This window comes from Cetorhinus maximus, chromosome 20 (genome assembly GCF_964194155.1).
Source record: "Cetorhinus maximus chromosome 20, sCetMax3.hap1.1, whole genome shotgun sequence".
In the NCBI taxonomy this organism is placed as follows: Eukaryota; Metazoa; Chordata; class Chondrichthyes; order Lamniformes; family Cetorhinidae; genus Cetorhinus; species Cetorhinus maximus.
This window is the reverse complement of record NC_135898.1, coordinates 62,988,073-63,015,777: the sequence shown is the minus strand read 5'-3', so window position 1 is coordinate 63,015,777 and position 27,705 is coordinate 62,988,073. Positions and strand designations below refer to the sequence as shown.

The window sequence follows — 27,705 nt, the reverse complement described above, 5'->3', positions numbered from 1 at the left end:
ACATCTACTTCAATTGGTTCTTGGAGCTTAGAGTCTGCTCAACAAGTGGATGGAATCCATCGTATCAGGCAAACAATACAAAACAAACAGAAAGGAAGAAGATGCCAACACTTCAGTTAGCAAACTGGAACATCAGGGTCGCATGCACAGGATCGACAGACAACTTCAGTTGGTCAATAACGTGCACAACACAGCTGTGATAGACATGGAACTTGACAGGCTTAACATCGACATAGCATACCTACAGGAGACCAGGCTCGTCAAGAATGGGTCACTGAAAGAAAATCATTACATATTCGTCTGGAGAGTTCAGAAGAAACGTGTGAGCAAGGTGCAGGCTTCACTGTAAGGAACTCGCTACTCTTCTTGATAGAACTTCCCACAAATGGTTCAGAATGTGTTCTCACTATCCACCTCTCCACTCAAACAGGGCCAGCTAACCTCATGAGTACCTGTGCTCCAACACTGTGCTCCACTACAGAGGCAAAAGACCAGCTCTATCAGGAGCTTGACACTTCTGTCATCAGAATCCCTAAATCAGAACATCTATACCTTCAGTGGGATTTCAACACAAGAGTGAGCACGGACCGTGAGGCATGACCCTCCTGCCTCAGACATTGTGGCCTGACAAAGATAAATGAGAACGGACAGAGACTACTGGAGTCTTGCTGCTACCACGAACTTTGTGAAGCTAACACCTTCTTTCAGAACAAACCATGCCACAAGGTGTCCTGGAGGCATCCAAGATCAGGGCATTGGCACCAACTGGATCTGACTATAACCACAGGTGACTCTCTGAACAGTATTTTCAACACACACAGCTGCCACAGTGCTGGCTGTGATACAGATCACTCCCTAGTGTGCACTAGGCTGAGGATGCAACCCTTGAAAGTTTTTCATTTAAAGCAGAGATGCTGTCCTTGTAGCAACATCAGCCGTACTGCCTACCCAGATAAACTCCAAATATTCTGCGACTTGATTGAACAGACACCCTCTGGCATTCCCACACAGGGTGCAGAAGCGAAATAGAACATACTTTGAGACACCATCTACAATACCGCACACTCAATATATGGGAAGCAAGAGGAGAATTTTGCTGTCTGGTTCGAGGTTAACATCACTGTGATGGAACTTATCATTGAAAACAAACAGTTCGTTCTCATTAGTTTTAGGAGAGAGCTGAGCAAGAAGACTCTGAATGCACTAACAGCCACTCAAAGTAAAGTCCAACAGACTGATAGGCAGTGCGCCAATTACTACTGGTTACAATTCTGCCTGAATATCCAGATGTCCTCGACACAAGGAATGGCAGGGACATGTATGAAGAGGTCAAAAAGGCAACAAGTTCATCAGCAAAGAAAACCCTGACCGTAATGCAATAAACAGTTGGAGTTGTACTCTTGGCTGAACACTGTCACCAAGGAAACTCTAGACACCATAGAAAATCTGCCTGTCATGGCAGAGCTGGATATCGAACCCACAGTGGAAGAGCTTAGAAAAGCTATTGACTCACTTGCCATGAGCAAAGCTGCAGCTGCTATACTGCCTGAAATCATCAAGTACGCTAAACCTGCACTCCTGCATCATCTCCATGAACCTCTGTCTCTGCTGGAGAGAGGGGCAGCACCCCAGGGCATATACGATGCAAGGATTGGGATCCTGTACAAGAACAAGTGCAACCAGAACAATTGCAACAACTATCAAGGCATCTCCCTACTGAGCACCATGGTAAAAGTATTTGCCTGTGTTGCCTTTGTCAGAATGTAGATCTTGGCTGAACACATTTATCTCAAATCTCAGTGTGGTTTTAGAACTGGAGGATCTACATTTGACATAATCTTCAGTCCGGCAGCTGCAAGAGAAACGCCATGAACAAAGGCAACTAGTATATATTGCCTTCACCGATCTCACCAAGGCATTCGACCATGTGAACAAAGGTGGTTTATTTAAGCTACCGGAGAAAATTAGCTGCCTACTGAAGCTGCTTAATGTGACCTCCTCTTTCCATGATGGGTAACGTCAGCTATGATGGTGCAACATCAGAACCCTTTGAGATCCACAGTGGGGTTAAATGGGGTCTTGTGCTGGCACTGACATTCTTTGACATATTCTGCGCTGGCTCAGCCAGGTTCATCAGATGGATCATGGCCATATACCCAAACATCTTCTGTATGATGAATTGGGCACAGGGTCATGACATGACCTCCTAGGCATCCATACCTCCATTACAAGGACACCTGAAAGCGAGATATGAAGATGCCGGATATTGACACTGATAACTGGGAGACAATTGTTGACGGCTTTGGCCTCTGGAGGCTGACTGTCTGGAAGGGCATTGGAAGAGGCAAGCAGAAACGAAAAGCTCAGCTGGCGGAGAAGGGGGCTCAGAGAAATTAGAGGCCAGTGAATCATGTACGCTTTCAGCCCACTATTGTCCTCTGCAGGAAATGTGGCAAAGAGTGCCATGCTGGAGTGGGGTTCCCAAGCCACACCAGACGGTGCTTAACACAGAGTTGATCACCATGGCGCAAACCAAATGAGATGGAAAGATGCCACACAGTTGAAAAAAACCTTTCCAACATATTACCGCTAAGCAATGAGCTCCTTCAATAGTCCACTGCTGAATAGTAGATGGAAATTGATGAAACATTAATATTTCAATTTTTCAATCAACAGGTTTGTCATTCTCACTCATTATTGGTCTCTAGCTGAGGCATTCATCTTTAGAACCCTATTAATAAACTGAAAGTGAGACCTGTTTAGCCACTATATTCGCGAGGTGAAAAGAACAACTTTTATCCAGAAGATAAACTTCAAGTTACAAATTTCAAGTTATAAATCACAGTTCATTAAGCATCGATTGAGGGCTGCATGGTCCCACAAGAATCTAAATTCGATACACGATTGTTCACCCTTCTCTAGATTTCGGTACCAGATGCAGTTAAAGCACAGCTGATGTTAATGTATAGATCTATGGTTTTGAAATCCATGACTTATACTGTTAAAAATTCATCTAAAATGGATTTGAAGAAGTACGTGGGTTAGATTTTTATATCCTCCAATTGATCAGAAAGAAAAGTCTGTTTGCTGTACATTTATTACTCCTTATAAATACTAAAAGCTTGGCTTGCTGCAAACACAACAACAATTCAGTTGTGTCCATAATTCATTAATATTGAACCTTAACTAACAATTCTGGAAGAAAAATCGGTAACCATTTGATAAATCAAGTGTACCAAAATCGCCAGAAACAGTTCAAACAAGTTTTTTAAAAATCAAACAGATGACAGTACCTAGTATTAACGAACAGCTCTTACCCGATCTGGCTCCAAGCCCATGTCGGATAAAGCGGACAAGAAAAACATTTTTGCCGGCTTGCCTACAACTTCAGCTTCAATATCACAGGCATACTGGAAGGAGGAAATAAAAATAAAATCAAATTCACGTGTACTTCTCGAGCGAAAGGTATCTGAAACTTCAAGGCAGAATAGAGATGTACATTAAAGGCACTGAAGGATATTCAGTAAATTAAGAGTGGTCGTTTAGTTGTGGATTATTTATTCACTTCCTTGTCAAACTGCAACAGGCAATAAGTGGCTGCTTTGATGATTAATTGTAGAAATTATTGTGCTGCAAGCTATTTTGATTTTTTTTTAAGTGAGTTTCTATTTCCTGGGTGAAGCAGTCACATTACAGTACACATTGGGTCACTGTACTTTTTCTCTCAGAAACTTGATCCAAAAATGTCATGCTGATGAATCATTTTATCAGATTAATGATGGTCCTCACTACAGTTACCGTGTATAGCAAAGGCAGTTAATATTGGGCTGGATTTTCGCCGAGTTGGGTAACCTTTAAAAACGTTGGATATGCCCCGGTCCCAGGATTCCTGACCTTATCCCAGGGTTTCTCATTTACAGGAGTGTCTTTTAAGGGTTCGGGCTGGTTCGGGTCGCGAGCCCACACACTGCACTCCCGACCTGGCCGGCTCCATTGTGGGGATAGGCCCTAGTCCCCTGCAATTTTCATGGATTCAAGCCAGCTTTTCAAAGAGTCATCACCTCAGAGGTGTCATGAACCATAGTCTACATAAAGGAACTTTTTGAAAGGCAACTTCAAAAAGGTCCTTCTCATGCACCCCAAGCCAACGTATGCCCCATCAATCCACCACACTCATGGCCCTTCATGCCCCCAATGACAATCTATGTCCCTCACCCACACCCATGGTCTATCATGCCCCCATGCCAAGGTATGCCCCCCACCAACCCCTAGGCCCCTCACGCCCTCTAAGCCAAGGTATGCCGCTTCCAACCAATCCCTATAGCCCCTCATGCCCCCCCCCCCCCATGTCAAGTTATGGCACTCTATGCCTATTCACCCACTATACACTGTAATTAACCAATGAACCCTATAGTGACAATAGGATGCATAAAATAAGCTTCATGACAAACGTTCATTGCTAACTTTATACTTTAAAAAAAATCTTTTTACTACAGCCCAATAAAAGTGTCAATCATCCATGCCCTTTAAAGTATCAACAGCAGAAAATGCAAGCACTTGAAACACTTTAGCTTCTGTAAACAAACATTGTGCAATTAACAGCACAGATCAGAGGGCCAGAGCTGTCAATCAAGCAATTTTTACACAGGGTGGTGGAGGAGGGGGGTGGGGGGGGGTGCGTTAGGAGGCTTGGATGTTTCAAAAGTAATACCTGATCCCCAGAAGAGAGAAAACATTGCTTGATAGACAGCTCTAACTCCCTTATCTATGCTGTGAATTGCACAATGTTCATTTGCACAAGATAAAGAGGTTTCAAGCACTTGTAGGTTCAGCTATGGATATTTTAAAGGGTCTAGATGATTGAACCTTTTATCGTGCTGTAGTAAAGAGGATTTTTTTTTAAAGAAAGGTGTAAGTTATCAATGAATGACTGTTTCGTTAAAGCGTCTTTTTAAAGACATCCTACTGTCACTATAGGGTTCATTGGTGTATAGTGGGTGAATGGGCATGGAAGGGTAATAGCTTGGCATGAGGGGCCATAGGGGGTGGATGGGGAGCGTGGGATGGCATGGATGGGGCATGGGGTGTGTGTGGGGGTGAGGGGGCATGAAGGATTAGGGCTGGAGGGCCTGTTTTTATTATAAACTGGGACAATTTCCCATAGCATTGAGGTGGGTCCTTTATCCCGTGTGTCTTCCTCCGAACATTTTCCCATGTTGACTGGCCTGTCTACAGCCCACTCTCTACTGTCTACTGCACCCCTCTCCACCGGAATGAAAATCCCATCCTTCCTGGCACTTTCTCCTGAGGCAGGCTGGAGGGTGGGGTGGGGGTGAATACAGGAATTTTCCCAACTCCCGCCACCTGCCTCGAGGATGAAAATCCAGCCCATTATGTCTCATGCATCACAGAAGCGAATGGAAGTGAAAAATGGGAGCCTGCCAGTTTTTACCATTTTTATCCTGACATTCACTCCATTTGCATGTGTGCCTTTTCTTATAATTATCTCACTTTATAAGACATTCAATAACACAAATATCAATTCAAGTAAGAAGCACTTGATGTTGTTTCTGGCAAGACCATTCATATCAGTGTCATGCTTTCAGCCAACTACATAATTCCATATGCAACCAGCAAAGGGAGCCTAATTCTAGGGTTGAAGCTATTATTTATTTAGCAAACTCTTGGCTGAGATGTATTGGCACACTAAGATAAATAATGTGCTTCTTCTTCTCTAGGGGGCACCTTTGATTATTCGAGGGCCACTGAACAATGGTTTATGCCGTGATTTTGCTATGGGACAGGGTGAGGAGAGAGACCCTCAGCCAGGATGTGGATTGACTGTTGGGGTTATTCTGAACCACACACTAGCAATCTAGCTAACCGCAACACCCGCCCCCGCCCCCGCCCCCCTTCATCCCTATGCCCAGACAATGTACTTCTGTAGAAATAAGGGCATATGCTGATCTTGTGAAAGAGATGGTTTTTGCAATTTTATGAAAACTTAGTTATAACGCACACCACAATTCTATGTTGCTGAATTCATAGGATAATGGAAACGTATAGCACAGCACAAGGCCATTCGGCTGACCGTACCAGCCGACTCTTTTAAAGAGCAGTCCTGTTTGGTCTCATTTCCCTGCTTTTGTCCATGACCCTGTAAGTCCCTCATCCTCAAGTACCTTTTAAAAATATTGATGGAATGAGCTTCCATTCTAGTACAGCACTCCAGATTCTGTCAATTCAGTGAAAAAAAATCTCATGTCCTCTTTAGATTTTCCACCAATGATTTCAAATCTATGATCTCTGGTTACTGGCCCATTGTCATAAAGAAGAGTTTTCCTCTGTTTACTCCATCAAAACCGCTCATCATCATGAAAACCCTCTATCTTGTCTTCACCTTTGTTGTCCAAAAAAAAGGTCCTTTTTCAACCTATTCTCATAACTGAAGTCCCTTATCCCCGGTATCATCCTAGTAAGCCTCTTCTGCATCCTTTCTAAGGCCCTTACATTTGTCCTGAAGTGAAATTGCATTACTTCATATTTCTCAGCATTGAACTCTGCCTGCCGTGTTTCTGCCCATTCCACCATCCTGTCAAGGTCATCCTGAAGCCTGTAGATATCGTCACCACCATCTACTACTTTGCCAAATTTTGTGTCATCTGCAAACTTTATAAAGTTGTTCCCTACACTTAAGATAAGGTTTCTTATAAAAATTGAAAAGAGTAATGAATCCAAAACAGACTCTTGGGGAGCGCTACTGTTAAATGCTCCCCAGTCAGAAAAACACTCAGCCACCACCCTTTGCTTCTCGTCATTGAGCCAATTTTATATCCTTACTACCACTTTCCCCTTGGTTCCATTGTCTTCCATCTTATTAATAAGTCTCCTGTAAGGCACTTTGTCGCATGCCTTCCAAAAGTCCATATATATATAACATCTGCTGTACTACCATAATCAACTTTCGCTGTTACTTCAATCAAGAATTCAATCAAATTAGTCAGACACAGTTTGTCTTTAACAAATCCATGGCTTTCCAAATGAAAACTTATTTTGTCCCTGATAACAGTTTCCAATAACTTCCCCACCATCGATGTTAGGCTGTCCGGCCTGTAGTTTCCTAGTACACCCACTCCCCTTTCTTGAATAGCGATATTATAATCAGCAACTCCCCCAGTCCTTCGGCACTACTCCTGTATCTAATGAGGATTGAAAGATTGTGACCAATGCCTCTGCTATTTCTACCTTTGTTTCTTTCTGCAACCAAGCATGCATTCCATCTGGACCAGATGACTTATCAACTTTCAGTAAGGCTAATCTTTTTACCATGCCTTCTCTATCGTTATCCTGTCTATAACTCCCTTTTGTTTTTAGTGTAGCCTTCACATCATTTGCTTCCTTTGTGAAGACAAATGCAAGGTCATCATCATTTAAGCGCCACGCCAAGTAGCATAGGCAAGCACAGTCTTCCAAACTTTCCGGCCACAGCAACAGTGGGTGACCTTATTGCTGGAGTTCAGGTTAAACCCGTCTTCAATGTTGTCTAGCTGCATCCTTCACTGTCCGCCTCTTGCGCTTCGTTAGTTAATCCTTCTGGTGGTGGTTAGGCAATCCAACTCTGCTCCACAGGACTCCATTTGTTTTCTTTCAATATTATTTAAGAGTTCTCTTGTTGTTCCGGCCTCATTCAGCACTTCATTCTTTTCTCCACCCAGCTTACCGTTAGGATCCTTCTTAAGCGTCAGATTTACTTTCTTTTCTTCCTCTTTCCCAATGCTCCAAGGTTCACATCCATAATTCATTATTGACAGGCATAACATTTTAGTACACAGATTCTCGTTTTAAGACTCCAGCTGATATTTCTTGGAATGTTGCTTAATTTTGTGAAAACACTTTTAGCCTGTCAGATTTCAGTACTGCTTTTGACATAGAATGTTACTGTGCTTCCTAGATAGTTGCTTTGATTGACATTTTCTAACTTGCTTCTATTTACTGTGATGTTGCATATTCAAATGCCCTTTTTCTTTGTCATTACCATAGCGTACTTTGCAGTTGAGTGTAAACCTGTATCTACCACTTTCCTTTATGACTGTATTGATTAATTTTTGCAAGTCTTCATCATTTGTTGCTCTAAGTACAGATTGTATTGATGACGCTCCCTCCAACCTTGAAATCCCTTCAATTCCTCCGAGAATGTATTCACGGTATAGGGAGAATCAGTGCAGTGAGAACGCAGCCTTGTCTAACCCATCTTTTGATCGCTTTCCAATCACTAATTTGGTTCTCATAGCTGATTATCGCTACCTAATTGCAGTAAATATTCCTGACAAATCAAAGATTTTTACCATCGATGTTGATGTACTCCAGCATCTTAACAAGATGATTGTGTTGGACTTTATCAAATGCTTTACTATAATCAATAAAACATAGGTAAAGGTTGTTTTGCATTTCAATGGCTTTTTCTATTTTAGTTAGATTGCATTTCATGTCCATTTATCTTCTACAAAGCCACAATGAGTGTCTGAAATCTCTGATTTAATTTTCTCTCTAACTCTGGACATTAGGATTCTGAGGATGATCTTTACTACATGACTGATTAGGCTGATTGTTTGAAGTATCTTGCATCCTACTGCCCCAGGTTTCTTTGGCAAAGCAATATAAACAGACTTAGTTAGATCTTCAGGGATAACGCCAGTGTGGTAGTTCAGTTTTTCAATTCCTAGCTGTCCTGTTGCTTCAATAATCTCTTTTGTTATTTCATCTGCTCCCAATGCCTTCCCAATTCTTTATCTTCTTCAGCACAAGTTTCACTTCTCCTCGCAAAGTTTCTGTGCCTATGTCTTCATTTTTGATTGGTGGTCGAGGTCCTTTGCCATCGCCGAACAATTCTTCTATGTATTCACTCTATCTTTTCCATTGGAACTGAACCAAATGCAAGGTGTAATACTTTAGCCATATCCTCTGTCTGATCTTGAAGATTTCCCTTTGGATTTCCCTAGTGAACCGCAATCTTAAATCCTGATCGTGCTCAGAATTACACTGAAAATCAATTTAAGGTTGTCAGTCAGGCTCATGGTGTAGCTCACTTACACATGCTAGAAGCCACATATATTCACACACAGGGCTCTGTCCTTTGCCAACAGAAGGAACATGTGCACACTTTGCACCTTTTTCATCTAAACAAAAGCTCAGGGAACAGTCATTCCCTGGTTCATTCTCCAGGGCAATGCCTTGACCAATCAGAGTCGACCTGCCGGTTTGAATTTGAGCAAAGCTGGGCAGCTAACTGTTTCATGCTGCATTCTCCATGGCAACGCCTTCACCAATCAGAGTCCAGTTGCCAACCAACTTGCACACTTTTCTCGTGCAATAGAAATTGTTGCTCCCCCGTTACAGTTGGTCATTTCTTGCGAGCTATCCTGATGAGTGCAAGATGAAAGCTTTGATAGCATGTCTCTTTTTTCAGCAATACTGGAGTTCTGTACTATCAAACGACGAAAGTCAATGGTGTCCCAATGAAGACTCTCCTATTGGGAGTTTATCTGGAAGTAGCTGAGCTGCACAGACAGGGAAAGCTCTGGATTCCATTCTCAGTTTCTGCTGAATGAGCTGACCTCTGTCCAGATGGTGACAGGGGTGTTATGTGCTCCTATTTCTGACTGTTATGCACATTTCTGAATGTCAGTTGAGGGCACAATTGAACTAAAATTATGATGCACCCTACAGTTACGTATCTTGGCAAACTTCACAAATGTACCGAGTCACTTGGTGAACGGCAGAGGTGCTGACGGGCATATTTGAAGCCATATCTTGAAAGATACAACACACTGGAGAGAGGGAAGAGACAACTTGGAAGAAGCATAGCAAGGAAAAAATGTGCATTTCAAAAATTATATGAACAAATGAAACACACAATTAATATGTGCATTAGGAACAGATTCAGTTGAACTTTTCTGGTAATTTACATTCTTCATACTCTGGCCCAGGGTTTCGCCCCCGGGATGGGTGTGCAGAGAGGGGGGAATTCCAGGCTTCGCAAACCTGACCTTTAAAGAATCGATGCCCGGACATCGGATTTTTGGTCTGGAGGCGGAAGGCTGGATTAGAAGTTGGGGCAGGAGACCTGGGAAGAACTAAAGAGGCCGCTGGGTGTGGAGGCCTGCCTGGGGATCGGGCACTGTGTCCAAAGATCAAAAATAAAGTATAAAACATGAAATATCCCGTCAGTCCTCACACCCTCTCAATCTCCCCACACACTCCCATACCCCATCCATTCCAACCAATACCACCTCATGCTCCCCATCCACTCCTACGGCTCCTCATGCCTCCCCCCATGCCAAGGTATGCCCCCAAACAACCCCTACGACCCCTCATACCCTCCTTACTAACCTATGCCTCTTCATTCACCTCCCATGGCCTCTCATACCCTCCATGCCAACCTATGCCCCTCCACCCACTCCCCTAGCCCTTTATAGCCTCTATAACAACTTAGTGCTAACTCTTGCCAATCCATGCGCCCCCACCCACCACCCTTTCCCCTTAAACCCACCATGCCAACTTACCTAGTATTCACCATGGGCAGACCTCAGGACCCGTGCGGAGATGAGATAAAATAAAATAAAGTTCTAGGTGTCTATTGCAGACTTCACTATATTCAAATAAAAACTTTCATTTAAAAAACCTATTTACTACATTTACATTCCTTCAACTAAATAAAGCCTTATATAAACAAATATTTAATTCTAGTGTACAATTCCCTGTAACAACTAAGCATTGAAATTCATAGTGCCACATCAAAGAGTCTATAACCACTTGTAGCTGTCAATCAAATGGAAATGTCAGGCACCCTACTGTATCATGGATGGTTGTGAAATCAGTCAGGCAGTACCAAATCAGTAATGAAAATCCTCAGGCTGATGTCAACTGACAGAGTAAAATAGCAAGCAATCTTTTTTTAAAAAAACTGCAGACATTTTTTTTTCAATGATTTAAAGGGCAGGACTTTTAAACACCTTGACACTTTTGACAGGTCCCTCATTATAGCCTTGGTTCAAACATGGACAAAAGAGCTGAACTCCAGAGGTGAGGTGAGAGTGACCGCCCTTGACTTCAAGGCAGCATTTGACCGAGAGTGGCATCATGGAGCCCTAGTAAAACTGGAGTCAATGGCAATCAGGGGAAAAACTCTCTACTGGTTGGAGTTATACCTAGCACAAAGGGAAATGGTTGTGCTTGTTGGAGATCAATCGTCTCAGTTCCAGAACGTCACTGCAGGAGTTCCTCAGGGTAGTATCCTAGCTCCAACCATCTTCAGCTGCTTCATCAATAACCTTCCTTCCACCATAATGTCAGAAGTGGGGATGTTCGCTGATGATTGCATTATGTTCAGCACCATTTGCGACTCCTCAGGTACTGAAGCAGTCCAAGCCCAAATGTAGCAAAACCTGGACAATATCCAAGCTTGGGCTGACAAGTGGCAAGTAACATTTGCACCATACAAGTGCCAGGTAATGATCATCTGTAACAAGAGAGAATCTAATCATCGCCACTTGACATTCAATGGCATTACTATCACTGAATCCCCCACTATCAACATCCTGGGGTTACCATTAATCAGAAACTGAACTGGACTAGCCATATAAATACTGTGGCTACAAGAGCAAGTCAGAGGCTAGGAATCCTGTGGTGAGTAACTCACCTCCTGACTCTCTAAAGCCTGTCCACCATCTACAAGGCACAAGTCAGCAGCATGATGGAATACCCTCCACTTGCCTGGATGAGTGCAGCTCCAACAACACTCAAGAAGCTTGACACCATCCAGGATGAAGCAGCCCGCTTGATTGGCACCCTATCCATAAACATCCACTGCCTCCACTACCGATGCACAGTGGCAGCAGTATGTACCATCTACATGACGCACTGTAGAAATTCACCAAGGCTCCTTCAATAGCACCTTTCAAATCCACGACCTCTACCGTCTAGAAGAACAAGGGTCGCAGGTACATGGAAACACCACAACCTGGAAGTTCCCCTCCAGGCCTGTCACCATCCTGACTTGGAAATATATCGCCATTCCTTCACGGTCGGCTAGGTCAAAATCCTGGAACTCCCTCCCTAACAGCACTATGGGTGTACCTACACCACATGGGCTGCAGCGGTTCAAAAAGGCAGCTCACCATCACCTTCTCAATAACAATTAGGGATGGGAAATAAATGCTGGCCTTGACAGCAATGCCCACAGCCCATGATTGAATAAAACAAAAGATCTTTCTGACAGTATTGACAGGTCCCTTTGACAGTTCCAATGAGCTTGACACTAATGAGTTTATACACTATTTATGCACATCTATGCCTACTTTTAATAATTCCAAAGAGAACCTGACCTACCTCAAAGGGCATCTTACTTTCCCCCAAAAGTGTCCTGGGACCAGATTCAAAGGGTATCTTATCTGTCCAAAAGGGTACCCTGGCTATCCAAACGAATCCACAAAGTCCAGACCTGCTCTTACCACACTTCGGGTTTCACATTCCTGCGCTACCAAAATTCTTGACTTGATTGGAGGCAGCAAAGGTTTTAATGGCCAGCTGCCTCCGTGAAATGTGCTTGCGTAAAACATGCCCTGCCCCCATTCCCGCCCCCACGAAAATATGAAGAGCCGTGTTTGGGGGCAGGACTTAAGATTTTCGCCCACTTCCACCATGATGGAGAGGCTCTCTGTCGTGGCAAGAATCTGGGTCTCTGTATGTATATGATCCAATTTTGGAGTTGTAGAGTTTTCAAAGTGTTGTGTATGTCTCATTCCAAATGGTGACCTGGTTACATTTTAATTTAAAAATACTGGAATACTAGGCAAAAAATTTAATATTTTTGAGGTATAATATGATATTATTCAATGCCATAATATTCCCAGAATAGAAAAGGAAGATTTAGCATAAGCATTCTAATACCTCTAATGCTTTCATGTAAACTCCAACATCAAGTTTCATCCCATCCGTTTCCTTATAATATCGCCTAGAGTATGGAAACATGAAGAAATGTAGAGATAAGTATCATCAAATATATATAGGCCATTTTGCAAGACGTCTTTTGGAAGGATACAGAGTGCTTAGCCAAAGCATCCAGCATGTCAGAGAGGGCATCTTGTGTGGTTTCTCGACTAGTGATGAAACTGAGTAATAGGTTACAACTATGACATAATTACATGGTGAGGGACTAACACGCTTCAACCTTACAAATCTTGTCGAAGAGGAGATTTATGATAGCAGAAAATAATTCCTTCCAATGCAGAGAAGTGTGAAGTGATGCATTTTGGCAGGTAGAATGAGGAGAGGCAATATAAAATAAACAGTACGATTCTAAAGGGTGTCCAGGAACAGAGAAACCTGGAGGTACATGGGCCCAAGCCGTTGAAGGTGGCAAGGTAGAATGAGAAAGTGTTAAGAAGGCATACGGGGTCCTGGGCTTTATAAATAGAAACACAGAATTCAAAACGCAAGCAAGCTATGCTGAACATTTATAAAAACACTGGTTTGGTTTCAAATGGAGTACTGTGTCCAATTCTGGACATCGCTGTTTAGGAAAGATTTGAAAGCTTCAGAAAAAATTCACGAAAATGGTTCCAGGGATGAAGGACTTCAGTAATGTGGAGAAGCTGGGGTTGTTCTCTTTAGAGAAGGTTGAGAGAAGATTTGATAGACGTGTTCAAAACCGTGAAGGGTCTAGACAGAGTAGATAGGGAGAAACTGTTCCAATTGGCCAGAGTCACAAGCCAAAGGCCACAAATTTAAGGTGAATGGCAAAACGACCTTTGGATAAATGAAGAAAAACTTTTTTTATGCAGCGAGTGTTTAGGATCTGGAATGCACTGTCTGAGAGTGTGGTGGAGGCAGATTCAATCGTGGCTTTCAAAAGGGAATTGGATAAGCACTTGAAGAGGAAGAATTTTGCATGACAATGGGAAAGGGGTGGGACTAACTGAACTGCTTTTGCAGAAAGCTGGCATGGACACGATGGGCTGAATGGCCTCCTTCTATGCTGTAACCATTCTATGATTCTATTTTTTAACTCCAACATGGAGTTAGCCCCAGGTGGGACACAATGGGCTAAATAGCCTCCTCCTCTATGTTAGGACATGCACATTAAGAAAAACAAAAGTGATCAAATATTTCATTGCCAATATGAAGAGCACATTGTTCCATGAAGTCTTTCAGAGTAACCCTGCAGTAGAGACAAAAGCATGAGGAAAATCTGTAGGTTAATGGGTAGGGGATGAAATATTAAATGACTTTCAATCTATTGCAAGCTAAATAAACTTCTAAAAAAATAATTCATATTGTTCTCTCACTTAAATGTAATTCACCTTCACTCAAGCAGATAATGTCAGCTGAGTGACAGAATTATTGAGCAAATCATTTTTTCAGAACTATTTCTGCTCCATGCCAGATGGACTGCATTAAGATCTCCGACAGCAGATGAGAAATGCGCAACATGGTCGGACATGGTTTTATGGTTTATCTTTCTGCCATTTTCAATTATACATCAAAGCCTCTCTCTCAAATGACCACTTGACCTCTGCTTGCGCAACCGTTAACCTTCCATAGACTAGGGTAAGCAGCTTAATTTTCTGACACTGGCATGACTGGAGAAATTACACTACCAATTCCATATCCCATCTAAAATAGATGCTGAATGTAAATCAATACATTTAGAGGAGACTCCCTAAGTAATTCTGTCATGCTGGCATAACTTTTAACTTCTCATTTACTGACTATAGTATAGGTCTGCCTTGCCAATTTTGACTTCATTCTGGAGTCACATTGTATTTTTGTCAACCTAGATATATACCGTATCCATGTTTGCATAAACATTACTTCTCTACTGAGTGATTTTACAGCGGGTGATTATGCTTTAGTGCCTATGACAAAGGAATTTGAATTATGGATTATTATTAAAAACTTCCAACAATGGAATATTTTTGTGAGCAACTGTCCACCCTTTCTTGTTATTTTTCTCCCTTTTTTCCCCTTGATAAATGTGACTTGACAACTTGCAGTTGACTGGCTAGATAGTGTCCTTTCTTTCCTTTCTTCCCACCTTCTACTTATCACTCTCTCTGATATTTCCTTCCTATTCCAAGGAGCAATGTTTGAACAATAGTGGCATTACCCTTGTCAAAACTAGAGCTTTCTCCCAAATTTTACAATCTTATGGGGTTTCTATACGTTCATCCACAGCTTTCATGATCTGAAATCTACCTCCACCGGCAGAACATGCAAATGTTTAATATACCACAACATTCACCATCACCTCAATACAGAGTCATTCTGCACCACAAGTTGCACACCACACAATTTAGCCCATCCAAATGGTGGGAAATCAAATAGCTGAACATATTTGCTTTTTATTTTTAAACAGAGGTTGTGATGGTCAGTACGCGATCTCTCTCTGATCTGCAGAGTTTCATTTCACCTCTATCGTGCAGGGGCAGATGACACTTGCAAGGAAACTTGTAAAGGTTGTGGTTTCAAGTCCCATTCCAGAGCTTGAGCACAAAAATCACGGCTGACACTCCTGTACAGTTCTGTGGGAGTGCTGCACTGTCAAAGTGCCATTTTTCAGATGAGGTGTTAAGCTGTAGCCCTGTCTGCCTTTTCAGGTGGATGTACAAGATCCCATGGCGCCATTTCAAAGGGGAGGGGAGTTATTCCCGGTGTCCTGGTCAATATTTATCCCTCAATTGATGCCACAAAAAGCACATTATCCAGTCACTGTCACATGCTGTCTGTGGGAGTCTGCTGTGCACAAATGGCTGTTGGCTGCCACATTTCCAAAATTAGAACTGTAATTACACTTCAGAAGTACTTCATTGGCTGTACAGTGCTTTTGAGATGTCCACTTCATTTATATATGAGGTGCTCTTTTTTTTAAAACTGGAATGCCAGAGACAAAAACACCATTCTCCACAGTGCAGAAGAAAGATTATTAATTTAACCTCAACAGTGGACAACAGAACTTCCCAACCGATTATTAGATCATGCAGGTGTGCTTTCCCACAGACAGCCACAGATCAAATAATTTGGCTTTCTTCAGATCAATAACTTGACACTGATGAACGACTGCAATCAAAGATTTAGTATTTCAAAAACCTGAAGTAATCGCAGGTACAATTCATGTAAATTGCTGCGGACTTCATATTCCCACATAGAGGCATGGTAATTGACACAGTTGATATGGCTCCTGCTCTTTGTCCTCTTTGTGCACTTCATACTGCCCATGTGGTAGTAAGGACTGGTCCCTAAGTATCACAAAGTTATGCAGAATGCAGCACAATACCAACAAATACCAGGGGTAAATTTTGCCCTCGCTGGGTGGGCTCAGTGAGGGTGGGTGAGAGAGGTCGAGAAGCCGACCACCACACGCGATCGGGGTAGACCGCGATTTTATGCTGGCGGGGCAATTAAGGGCCGCCCAGCATGAAACACGTGCGGCAGCGCTCAACACTGCCTGTGCAGCTGGGGGGGGGTGGGGGGGAAGAGGAGAGCGAGCGCGCAATTTCACACGGACACACGGGTGCGCCATGGAAAAGCTCCCTCAGGGAGATGAACAGTTTTGAAAATTAAAAATAAAGCATTGCAAGATGTTAAAAAACATGTCCCCTCATGTCACATGAGCAGTGACGTGTTAGAAATTAGGATGGAATTTTTTTTTTAAATGCTGGATCAAAACCACATCCTGCCTGAGGTTGAGGTTTCACAAAAAATGCAAAGGCCGCCTGGCCTTTTCGCCTGCCGCCAACCGGAAGTGAAAAGTTTAAATCATTTGGATTGTTAATGGCCTTAATTAGGCCTTTTAAATTGTCGGCAGGCGCGCTGTCACCTCCCGCGCGCACCTGCTGACCGAAATATCGCACGAGTGCGCGATGACATTGGGATGCTCGTCCGATGTCATCGCGGGTCATCTTACACTCATTCAGGTCGGGCACGTGCCCGCCCGACAATGGAAAAATTCTCCCCATAGGGTTTAAAGAGTTAAATTATGAAGGCTTTTGCATAAGTTTGGCTGGTATTCCCTTGCATTCAGAAACTTGAAAGATGATCAAATCAAGGTTTTAAAAAGATTAAGGGATTCATTAAGGTGGATACAGAGAAACCATTTCCCTCCCGTGGGGATGTCCAAGGGGGGATAATCATAAACTTAGATTATAAACTTAAGTAACTCATAAACTTAAACTAAGTCATTTAGGAGTGAAATCAGGAAATGCTTTTCACCCAAAGGGCAGTGGAAATCTAGAATGTGCTCCCCAGATGGTTGTGGAATCTGGGTCCGCTGAAATTTTCAATATATTTTTGTTAGGTAAGGGTATGGATGGTTTGAGGCAAAGATGAGTAAACCCATGTTCCTCTGTTTCTAAATCTGGAAACATTGTCAGGGGTAACTGTAAAGCTCCTCCCAAACAGCCCAACCGATAATAATGTTGCACGAGCCCACTAATTTTCTACTCGGTTATATTTCTGGTGGCATCGTAGCGCTCTTGCTGGCCACCTCAGTGGCTAGGCACCAGTTCCTGAGAGAAGTCATGAGCCGTGTCTGGAGGGAATATCTTTTCTCACACAGAAAACAGCTTTTGACTTGACCTCCTAGTTGAAGTTAAGGTGGCACAAAGCACTGGTGCAGAATGAATGAGTCATGACGGTTGGCAGGAAACCAGGCACAGAGCAGTGATGCCTGTGGTCCCAAAAAAACTGGACCATTGATTCTTTTTTTACTGAGAAAGATACCTGAATAGTGGTGGGAAGTATGCAAGGCATTGGAGCTTCAGTCTTTGTCCTTTTGCGCCCTGGGGGCATCTGCAATGTGAGAAAAGCCTAATGCTCTCATCCTGCTTGGCTCTGTCCGTTGGGAGTGTGATATAGCTTTCCCTGTTAGCACAATCAGCCTCGATGATTTCTCAGTGCAGTGATGAATAGAAACCTGGGAGATATCAGCCTGGGAGGAGCCCACTGTATAAAAGGCAAGACCCACAAGGACCTCAACAGCCACAGGCAGGTCTTGAGGCTCCAGTTGTGGTAGCAGCAGGTAACTTAGCTTCTTTAGTGAAGTGAAGTAGCCTGATTCCTAACTGGCCTTCACCAAGGCACAATGTAAGTGCTGTGGTTATAGCCTTCTCCACAGTGCCCTCTTCTTCCCTAGAAGGGGGGAACGGAATTGTTACATAATAATGGATGGGAAGGAATGTATCTAGAAAGTTGGTGCATTTATAATAGATGTCAAGAAAAAAGGTAAGAGAATAAAAGAAAAGGAAACGTCTAGGAAGAGATGAGTCGGTGATGGACCATGTAAGTAAAGGGAAAGGGAAGGGCTGAGTTTTGAAGGCACAATCCCATATTGCAATACCTGGTTTGAGCCTCCCTGCAGTTCCATGTTCTTGCCACTGGGTGACTCTGCACTAGCTTGGGTTCCAAACTCTGTCAGATATGACAACAGTGGACTTTTGATCTGTTCAAATGTCAAGGTGTTAGCAAAAAGTTAAGAAAATTAACTTTGTACTTTATCTGTTGGACAGAAATTTGACAATCTCCTCAGACAGTAAAGATCTCAGTCTGTCTGCCATGCTGAGCTGACTGGTTGCCTTGCCTCCCTGCAACTGCATACGCAGCCAGAAGCAAAAATTGTTCAGTCAGTTCTCCAGCTAGGTCATACTCATGGGCTTATTAATTCACTGCATGCCATGACTTATTTAAGGCATTGTTAATGCAACCAGAAGAGCCCGCTCACCCCCAGCAAATCTGACCAAATTCACTTTATTAGTTCAAATACTGAATTCATGATTTCATCCCAAGCTGTATAACTCAAATCAACAAATATTAGTGCCAAGTGGAATTCAGCATATTTGCAAGCCTACGATTCTCCCTATTCAAATCTTTCATCAACCATCCTCCCTCAGCTCAGCTGTCTTCCTTACTGGGCTAGTTTTCTGGCCCTCATGGGGCTATTCCCACCCTCCCAGAGAGGTATCCAATTTCCCCTTCCCAGCCATTTTCACTCCTCCCACCCTTGTGTCACCCCCTCCCTCCAGATAGCCCAAATGTCCTACTTGACATGAAAACAACACATGGTTTTGACTCCTGATTATGAGCATCATGGGAGCTTGATTAGAGACTTATTACAATATCCCCCATTTCAAAACTGTCAGGGCGCACATTTCTGGAGAGCCGACTGCATTGATAGTCCAAGAAGCAAAATCTTAGCTTACAATACATTTGTTCCTTTTGAAATAAACTAACAAAATAATTAAAATATAAGGCTGAATTATTATTATGGAACGTGACAACTTTACATTCTTGTCCCTTACACAATGACACACCCGAAACCAAACTAGAGCTTTGTTGGAATAACCTTTGGTAATTAATTTCTCAGCGTAGATCTCATGAGGGGAGACCCATTAATTTTTCCTCCATTTACACGATTTAAGACTAAATTATTCACATGGCGGAAATGTTTGCGGATTTCAAGGCATTCGTATCCAACAGTAAAAAGCCTCTTACCCTCTGCCAAGAGATAGCAGGACAGGTTTTTCCAGGCCTATCAGAACTTGAAAGGCCTCATTCAGGTTCTTGTAAGAAAAATTATCTGCAGCATCTCCAATCACGACACAGTTGGGATTCGACTGGTCAATCTGGTTAAATTCTGGCAGAAGATCTAGAATTGAATTGAAGAGAGGATCACATTAAATGCTGTGCTCACAGCTTTACCGTTTCATTTGTTAGATCAATTTTCAAATGTTAAGAATTAATGGTTACAATGCGAACTCTACTACAGGAGATTTAGTAACACCTCGTGTTAACTGTTTTCTACCACCTTCAAGATCCTTACAAATACTTCTTTAGTCATATACCTAGCAATGGTGATGGAGGAAATAAGAGATACCCTCAACTGCAAATGATCTAAAAGAGGCCGACACACGCACACACATAGTCCTTCAAAAAAAAATTCAAAGCACAAAATCTCATGGCACAGTTGCTGGGTGTATTTTTCAAAACAAGGGCTGGACTATTTGAAAATGAAGCAAGCTATGCTAGCCTACAATGAGAGCTGCACAAGGTGAGGGCTTTGACTGAACCAGGACAGGCAATGATCAACGATAATAACAAAAGTCCAAACTTTGGCAATCAAAAGCACCGCTACCCAGCTCCTGACCATCAATATCTTAAGAGGTTGTCATTGACCAGAATGGCAACAGGACCAACCAGATCAATAATCTGGCTACAAGTGCAGAGATGCGACGAGTGATTTGTCTCCTGACCCTTCAAAGGCTGCTACATAGAAGCCTCAAATCAGGAATGTGGTGGAATGCTCACCACTTGCTTAGATGGGTGCAGCTGCAACTTTCAAGTCTGACACCATCCAGGACAGTGCAGTTCGTTTCAATGACATCCCTGCCACTATACTCAATATGCACCCCAGGTGTACTGTCGCTCCAGCACATACACAATGTCCCACATTGCAGTGACAACCAGGCTTACTTCAACAGCACCTTCCAGTTCCATAACTTATACCACCAAAAAGACAAAGAGCAGTGACATCCCACCACAAGTGCCAACTTCCCTCCCAAGCACACACCATTCTGAATCAGACATAAAGGGTTGGATTTTCGTCTCCTGACGGAGATGCGAATCCGGTTGCGAAACGTTGAACTAGATCCCAGATTTTCACCACGACAAATAATCTCTCCATCGTGGCAAAAATAGCAGAGCTGCCTGAAAATCATAAGCCCTGCCTGCGAATATGGCACTTCCCATTTTTGTCGGGGTGGGACACGTTTCATGCAAAAGTGTTTTACGGAGCCAGCTAGCAATTTAAATCAGCAGCTGCCTCCACTCTGGTCTGATTTTGGTAACCCAGGAGTGTGGATCCCCAAGTGTGAAAAGTAGACCTGGTAAAGAACAGGTCTGAACTTGGCATATTTCTTTGGATAGCCGAGGACCCACATGGAATTTGCCTTAAAATTTTACTCACAGCCCCAGAAGTGGCACAAAAGAAAATTCCAACTGTCTTCCCGTAACCCAAGGTAGTAGGAAGGTGGGGCTCCTGGTCCCACAGGGCAATTATTTTTGCCCTTACCGATTTGTGCACCCAAATGCCAGGAAGAGCTTTGTCCTGGTGAAGGGCGCATGGCATTTTGTGCGAAGTTGCACAGAAGGTGAGCATGGCACCCTTGCATATAGAGGTCATAGAAGCCAGTCACCATGAGCAGCCAGAGGCCAGAGTGTTGAAGGTGACTGAGGCTAAGCCGTGAGGTGGTGACAGACATATGTCGCATGGTCCAGCAGCAGCTCGAGCCACAATCCATCCACCCGCATGCCCTGCCAGAGCCTATGGAGGTGACCGTCACCCTTAACTTTGATGCCTCAGGATCTTTCCGGGGATCATCAGGAGACCTGACTGGTATATCCCAGTCAGCAGCACACAGCTACATTAAGACTGTAACTAATACCCTGTTTGCTCGTGTGGGGATCACATTAATTTCTCTGTAGATTTGGCATCTCAGACGCAGAGAGCCACAGCCTTTGCTCAATTAGCAGGCTTCCCTCAAGTACAGGGTGTTACTGATTACACCATATTGCTGTAAAGGCCCCAACTCAACATGCGGACACCTTTGTCAAACAGAAGTCTTTCCACTCGCTCAATGTACCAGGTAGTTTGTGACCACAACAAGGTCTTCCTTCATGTGTGTACAAGGTTCCCTGGCAGCTGTTACAACTCCTTCATACTAAGGAGTTCCCAACTCCCTCAGCTATTTTAGCCACCAACACAGATCCTTGGTTTGCTTCTAGGGAACAAACAGCCAAAGTAATGGGCACAGCAGATGACCAGTATTAAATAGTTGGATAATGACTCCTTTTAGGACCCCACAAAGGGAGGCAGAGCGCAACCACAGCAGCAGCCATGTTGTCATTAGGTGTACCATGGAGAAGACAATTGGGATTTTAATGATGCCCTTCAGATGCACCTTTGCTCGGGTGGAGCTCTGCAGTATGCCCCAGCAAGGTTATCAAGAATGGTAGTGTTGTGGCATATTGCGCAGCAGGGGGGCTTACAAATCGATGATGACGATTCCATGGGCAGAGCTCCAACCTCTGAAGAGGAGGATGAGGAAGATGAAGTAACCTCTGTCCATTCAGAAGATTCTGAAATGGATGAGGAGGCTGCCAATGACAGAGCAGCTGGGAGGCATGGCCATATAGTCAGGGCTGACTCTGTGCTGGGGGGGGCCATCACCAGGTGGGTTCTTGTGCAAAATAGATTCTCATAGGGTCCTCAGATATCACAATTGTCATCAGCCAGTCCCTGGTGACATACTTCCACCTAAAGAACCTTGTACGATAACTCCACAATTACTCAAGGGATTGCCAATCGCCCAGGAAGGAGAGAATAAACATCAATGAGTTGGACTCAGTCACAATCATATGGCTGAAACCCTCACCATCATAACCAAGGGCCTCATTGTATTATAAACATACTTGGTATAAGTCATTCATAACCTGGCCCCCTCACATAAACACCAAAGACTGTAAATGAGGGACCCATGATTCCAAATTGTCCATAATCAAACCATGCCCACAATACTGATAGTTAGACAACGTCAGACTTCAAACCCTATAAACGCTGATAGGATTGTTAGTTGCATACAAGCAGATAAGGCATCTCGCACATAATGAGCCCAAAGCTCTGCACAACAGCTCTCTGAAAGAACTTGTGCACCATCCATTCTGGCCAATGGCCCAGTTTCTGACGTGGGCACCACATGCAACATTCCTAACCTCTGTATACCTCTGTGTACCACACAAAGCACACCCTGTGACACTTGGAATGCGAACACAGCCAAAGTAATGGGCACAGCAGACAACCAATATTACCTGCACAATACATGGCCTCTCGAGCTGTTCTGCCTCCACCCAGGCCAATGTGTAACACTGCAGTGCAGATGAAGGCCTTGCACCCAGCACTCATGCTTGAGATGTGCCTGCTGCCCAACATCTGTTCATGCAGTCTGATCATTGAGCCTCCCTTAAAGTCAAGCTTGGATGGACAATGAAAGATATGAGGAGCATCTAGTACTTGAGCTTTTAACCTTTGGAATCTTACGTGATACAGCAGAGAAGGAAGAAGCCCTCCAAAGCACCACAAGTCAGCTGACAACCTTGATCCCGTAAGAGGGCATGTTGAGATGGACCGCCCTCCTTATTACTGGTAAGAACTGCCTTCATAATGTTTCCATTCTTTGTGAGCTCTCTAGTGTACAAGTGTAAGTAAATAAGTTAAAGAAGTGCTCAAATGTAATATACAATGTGAAAAGTGTAACCATGGTGAATCCATTCGCGCTCTAGGCGAGACGGTGCCCTTCCCTCTCATACACTCCTATGAAGTGCCATCCCTGTTGGCTCAGAGGAGGTGGAAGCAGGCCGCTCACTTCTCTGCATAAACAGCAGTGGGGAATGTGGTGGCCTGCCTCGTCATGCAGGCACTCCTTCAGACTGCAGCCTCTGCCTCTCTGCACGGGCATTGGCACACATGCAGCAGACGAGGGCTCTGGTGGAGGGGCCGGGGAGGTGGAGGAAAGTGAAGGTGCTGAGGAGCTCCCAATACCTACACCCTCCTCAGTGACTTCTATAGCCCTGGGTTGGCCTTCAGGTGGGGTTGATGGGAACGGCTGCTGGTGCACAGCAGTCGTCCATTCCAGGAACCGCTGTGCCAACAGTGTGACTGCCCTGTTAAGGGTACACAGCTCCTCGTGTATTTCATGGATGTCAGCGCTCATATTCTGAGCAGACTGATCCAGGCTACTGAACCTTGCACCTTTTCCTAGCTGAGACGCTCTTGCATCTGCTGCTGCTGCGCATGGTCACAGCTCATATAGTTGAGCCCTTGGGATAATGTGGAGTTTATGACAGTGATGGGCTTCTCCATTCACAGTCTAAGAGCTCCCACTGCTTCAGGAAACTCAGTTAATGTCCACACATCTGCTGCTGATTATCTAAACATTGTTTCCCAAAAGGTGACACCTGAGGCTGCAGGTTCCTGCATCATTGTGGCTTTTCTCCCTCCTCTGAGGGAGACTGTGCACAGATCACTTCGACTCTGAGATCTCCTCCTGCACTCTAGTGCGGTGACTGACCCTGTGCCACCGACTCTAGATGCATGCTCTACATCAAAATGCTCGTATCCGAATTGAAGAAGTGTGCCTAGTATGATGTGACACTGCCTCCTTGGGCATCTCTTCCTCCTCAATGCCTGAGGGATGATCTAGCGGGTTGGGAAGGCTGAGAGTGAAAATTGCACACGTAGCCCATTGTGAGGACCACAGGAAAATTGCATTTCCTCCCACACACTATTCTTGTAAACTGGCTGGGGTTCTGTAAGCCCTAAAAAATACACACCTCCTTGAAGGGTTCTTGACCATGAGGGGAAGCCTGTTGAGGAGTTGAGAAGATTCAGAAAGCTAAGTGTAAAATGCTTTGACACCTTCAAATGTCACTATTTGTTGCTGTGTTGTATTGTTTTTAATGCAGTGATTCATCATAGGGATTTGTCCTGCAAAGGTAAGTTAACCCTTACATTGACCAGCATTGTGTAAGTGTTGTCATGCATTACAGTATTGTTCTAGTTATCAAAAATGCCATAATACATTAAAAAGATGATCTGTCAGTCTCTGCTGTCATGTTTTGCGCTGTGATTTAAATCAACGGACCTTGCTGGATGTTACAACAAAAGCCCTGCTTCTGAAAGTTGAAAAAAAAAATCTATGCACGTGCTGTCCTCCATTGATTGACAGGTAAACTGCTTTGAAATGGAAATGGGAACAGCTTTAAACAATGTTGGGAGCTGGGCTGCTGTGGTGGAGAACCGAGGCGGGCTTTCTAACTGGCCCACCTTCGCACCCGTACTCCTCTTGCACTCTACCACAGCTCACAAGACGTACTGCAAGCCTGACCCCTGTGAAAAGACAAAAATCCCGAGCAAAGTCACACGAGGTTCGGGTGTGCGTTTCGGAAGGAACAAAAATGCGCAGCTTGGGATTTCCCCAAATCTACATGAAAATCCGGACCATTTTGTCACGTCTTTATCACAAAATCCTGCAATTTCTGATCCAAGAACATTGGAGAAGAACAATTAGCACATTTAAAAACAGCAGCCCATCACCACCTTTTCAGGGCAACTAGCAATAGGCAATGAATGCAGTCTTGCCAGCATCGCCCACATCCCCAAAACAAATCAAAAATGAATTATAGTCCAACATTGGTACAAACAAACAACCAAATGAAAATGAGCCATACAGGACAGAGAGTCACAGCAAGGATGTTTGTTCCAAATGTCACCCAAGAAGGTCCAGGTATTATTTAGCGTAACTAACTGTGCTAAGTTAATCATGAAAATTTTAAACCTAAAGCCCTTACTTTGCAAATACTGCACTACTAGGGCATGCTTTCTGAATATACACCTGGGGTATTCTACTCCAGCTCCACGCAAGCAGTTAGCATTTAATATACTATTTTTAGTTGACAGAAAAATCTGACAACTTCGGCAGAATTGAACTGCTTTCAATTTTTTCTTTCCCCTTAATGTCCAAATTGCAAAAGTACTTTAAAAAGTTTTAAATCCAAAGCTTAGTACCCCAGAGAATAACAAGGAGTGAGCTTGAAATAAGGTGAACCAATGGATGAGTTATAACAATTACAAATAACGAGTGGTGAATGCTTATAATGAACTGCTCAGGGAGGCAATTGAAGCGAAAAGCATCAATAATCTTACAAGGAGTGGTGGGTGGGATTGGTGGTTGAAGGATAGGCATTTGGTGAGAAAATCAGTGGAGCTATGTATGTAGTAAACTGTCTTCTGGGTAGATGGACCAAACCGATCTTTTGTGGCCATGCACATTCCCATGCCCCTGGTACTTTACTTCTCTATGCACACAAAGCTCCTGGTCATTAACAATCAGAGTGTGTACACAAATATGCTTTTTGCAATTCCGTAGTAGACTGACTTAGTGTCTTTAGACAGAGCATTTGATATTGATCCAGCTGTCACAATGTTAAACATTTTCATCCATTAACCAGTCTTAGTACAATATTCCTAATTTACCAAATCCCATTATCTTCTTCAAAAGTCCCAGAACTATCAAGTAAGCTCATTTTGGAACACAGGATATACAGGACATTCAGCCCCCAACAAGTCCATGCGGTGTTTATGCTCCACTCAAACCTCCTCTCACTTTCTCTCATCTAAATCTACCATTGTAACGCTCTATTCCCTTCTCCCTCATATGTTTGTCTAGTTTCACCTCAAATGCATCTATATTATTTAGTTCAACTGCTCCCCGTGGTAGCGAGTTCCACACACTCACCATTCTATGGATGAAGAAGTTTCTTCGGAGTTGCCTATTGTATTTTCTGGTGACTATCTCATTTTCATGGCCTCTGGTGCTCTTCCCCACAAGAGGAAATGTTTTCACTGTATTCACTCTAGCAAAACCTTTAATCATTTTAACAACCTCGATTAGGTCACCCCTCAGCATTCTTCTTTCAAGAGAGAAGAGAATCCAGCTTGTCAATCCTTTTCCTGATATCTATACCCACTCAACAGAGAGTAGGCCAAACTTGCCGAGTTTATTCACCTAAATTATGACCGATCTCGCCACAAAACTAACATTTGATTATTAAAAACGAGTAAAACACAAACAGCATCAAATAATTTCATAACAATAACATTTGTTATTCACCAAGAACCAACAAATTCAGTGGTTAAAAATAAACGAGACATTTGAGCACTAACCATCATGTACGAGGAGATGTGGTCTAAGTCCACGTTCCTTCAAAATTTGGCAAGCAGCAGGGGCAGGAGCAAAGACTTCTCCGAGAGCGATATCAAACCCCAGGCTCTGCAACTTCTTCACAAACCTCTCCCGGGTGGCCTGAGTTTCGTTGGTGCAGAAACGCACCTTTAAATTGGCCTCTTTGAGTCTGTACCAGAAAAAGTAAATCATTTACATTTAACAGTGCTTTAAATTAATACTGCCATTTACCAGAGTTTTAAGAAAAATAAACTACTGTCACAAATGACCTGTTTTGGGCTATTATGTGAGATACCTTATGTCATCATTGGATCAGTGCTCCTAACAGTGCTGGGTACACATGAAAACATTTTGAATTGACCTTTTAACTTGTGTCAAGTTGGTAGATTTTCAACAACTGAATTAAAGGAATGTAAATAGAAACATCAGATGCTACTGAAATATCTCAAAGTGTTTACACAATGCACTCCGAAAGTAGTTCAACAATCATTCAACAGCAACAAGAGATAATGTCAGCATTAAATTTAACAAAAGCACTTGATTCATGTAATTAGTGATAAGTAATATCGTTCACTAATTATTGCATTCGCACATTAAAGACAAGAGAAAAGTAGAATACTGCAGATGCTGGAAATCTGAAATAAAAACCGAAAATGCTGTAAATACTCAGCAGGCCAGGCAGCATCTGTGGAGAGAGAAACAGAGTTAACGTTTCAGGTTAATGACCTTTCATCAGGAAAAGTTAGAAATGTAACAGGAAATGAGTAAGGGGTGGGTGAGTCGAGAACAAAAGGAAGGTTTGTGGAAAACAAGAGAGATTTTCTGTAGGCTATAGGCCAAGTGCTGGTAAATGGGA

General features: G+C 43.3%; 1 protein-coding gene across 2 annotated transcripts in view; it reads right to left on the bottom strand.

Moving 5' to 3' along the window:
* The window catches only part of lhpp (phospholysine phosphohistidine inorganic pyrophosphate phosphatase), a 157,505-nt gene that overhangs the window by 104,517 nt on the left and 25,283 nt on the right, over nucleotides 1-27,705 (bottom strand). For both annotated transcript variants that reach the window (XM_078564853.1, XM_078564854.1), the window contains exons 2-5: nucleotides 26,831-27,018; nucleotides 19,546-19,699; nucleotides 12,949-13,012; nucleotides 3,318-3,410 (exon numbers count right to left, since the gene is read on the bottom strand). In XM_078564853.1, the coding sequence (XP_078420979.1) occupies nucleotides 3,318-3,410; nucleotides 12,949-13,012; nucleotides 19,546-19,699; nucleotides 26,831-27,018 (499 nt within the window). The remainder of the gene's footprint in view (nucleotides 1-3,317; nucleotides 3,411-12,948; nucleotides 13,013-19,545; nucleotides 19,700-26,830; nucleotides 27,019-27,705) is intronic.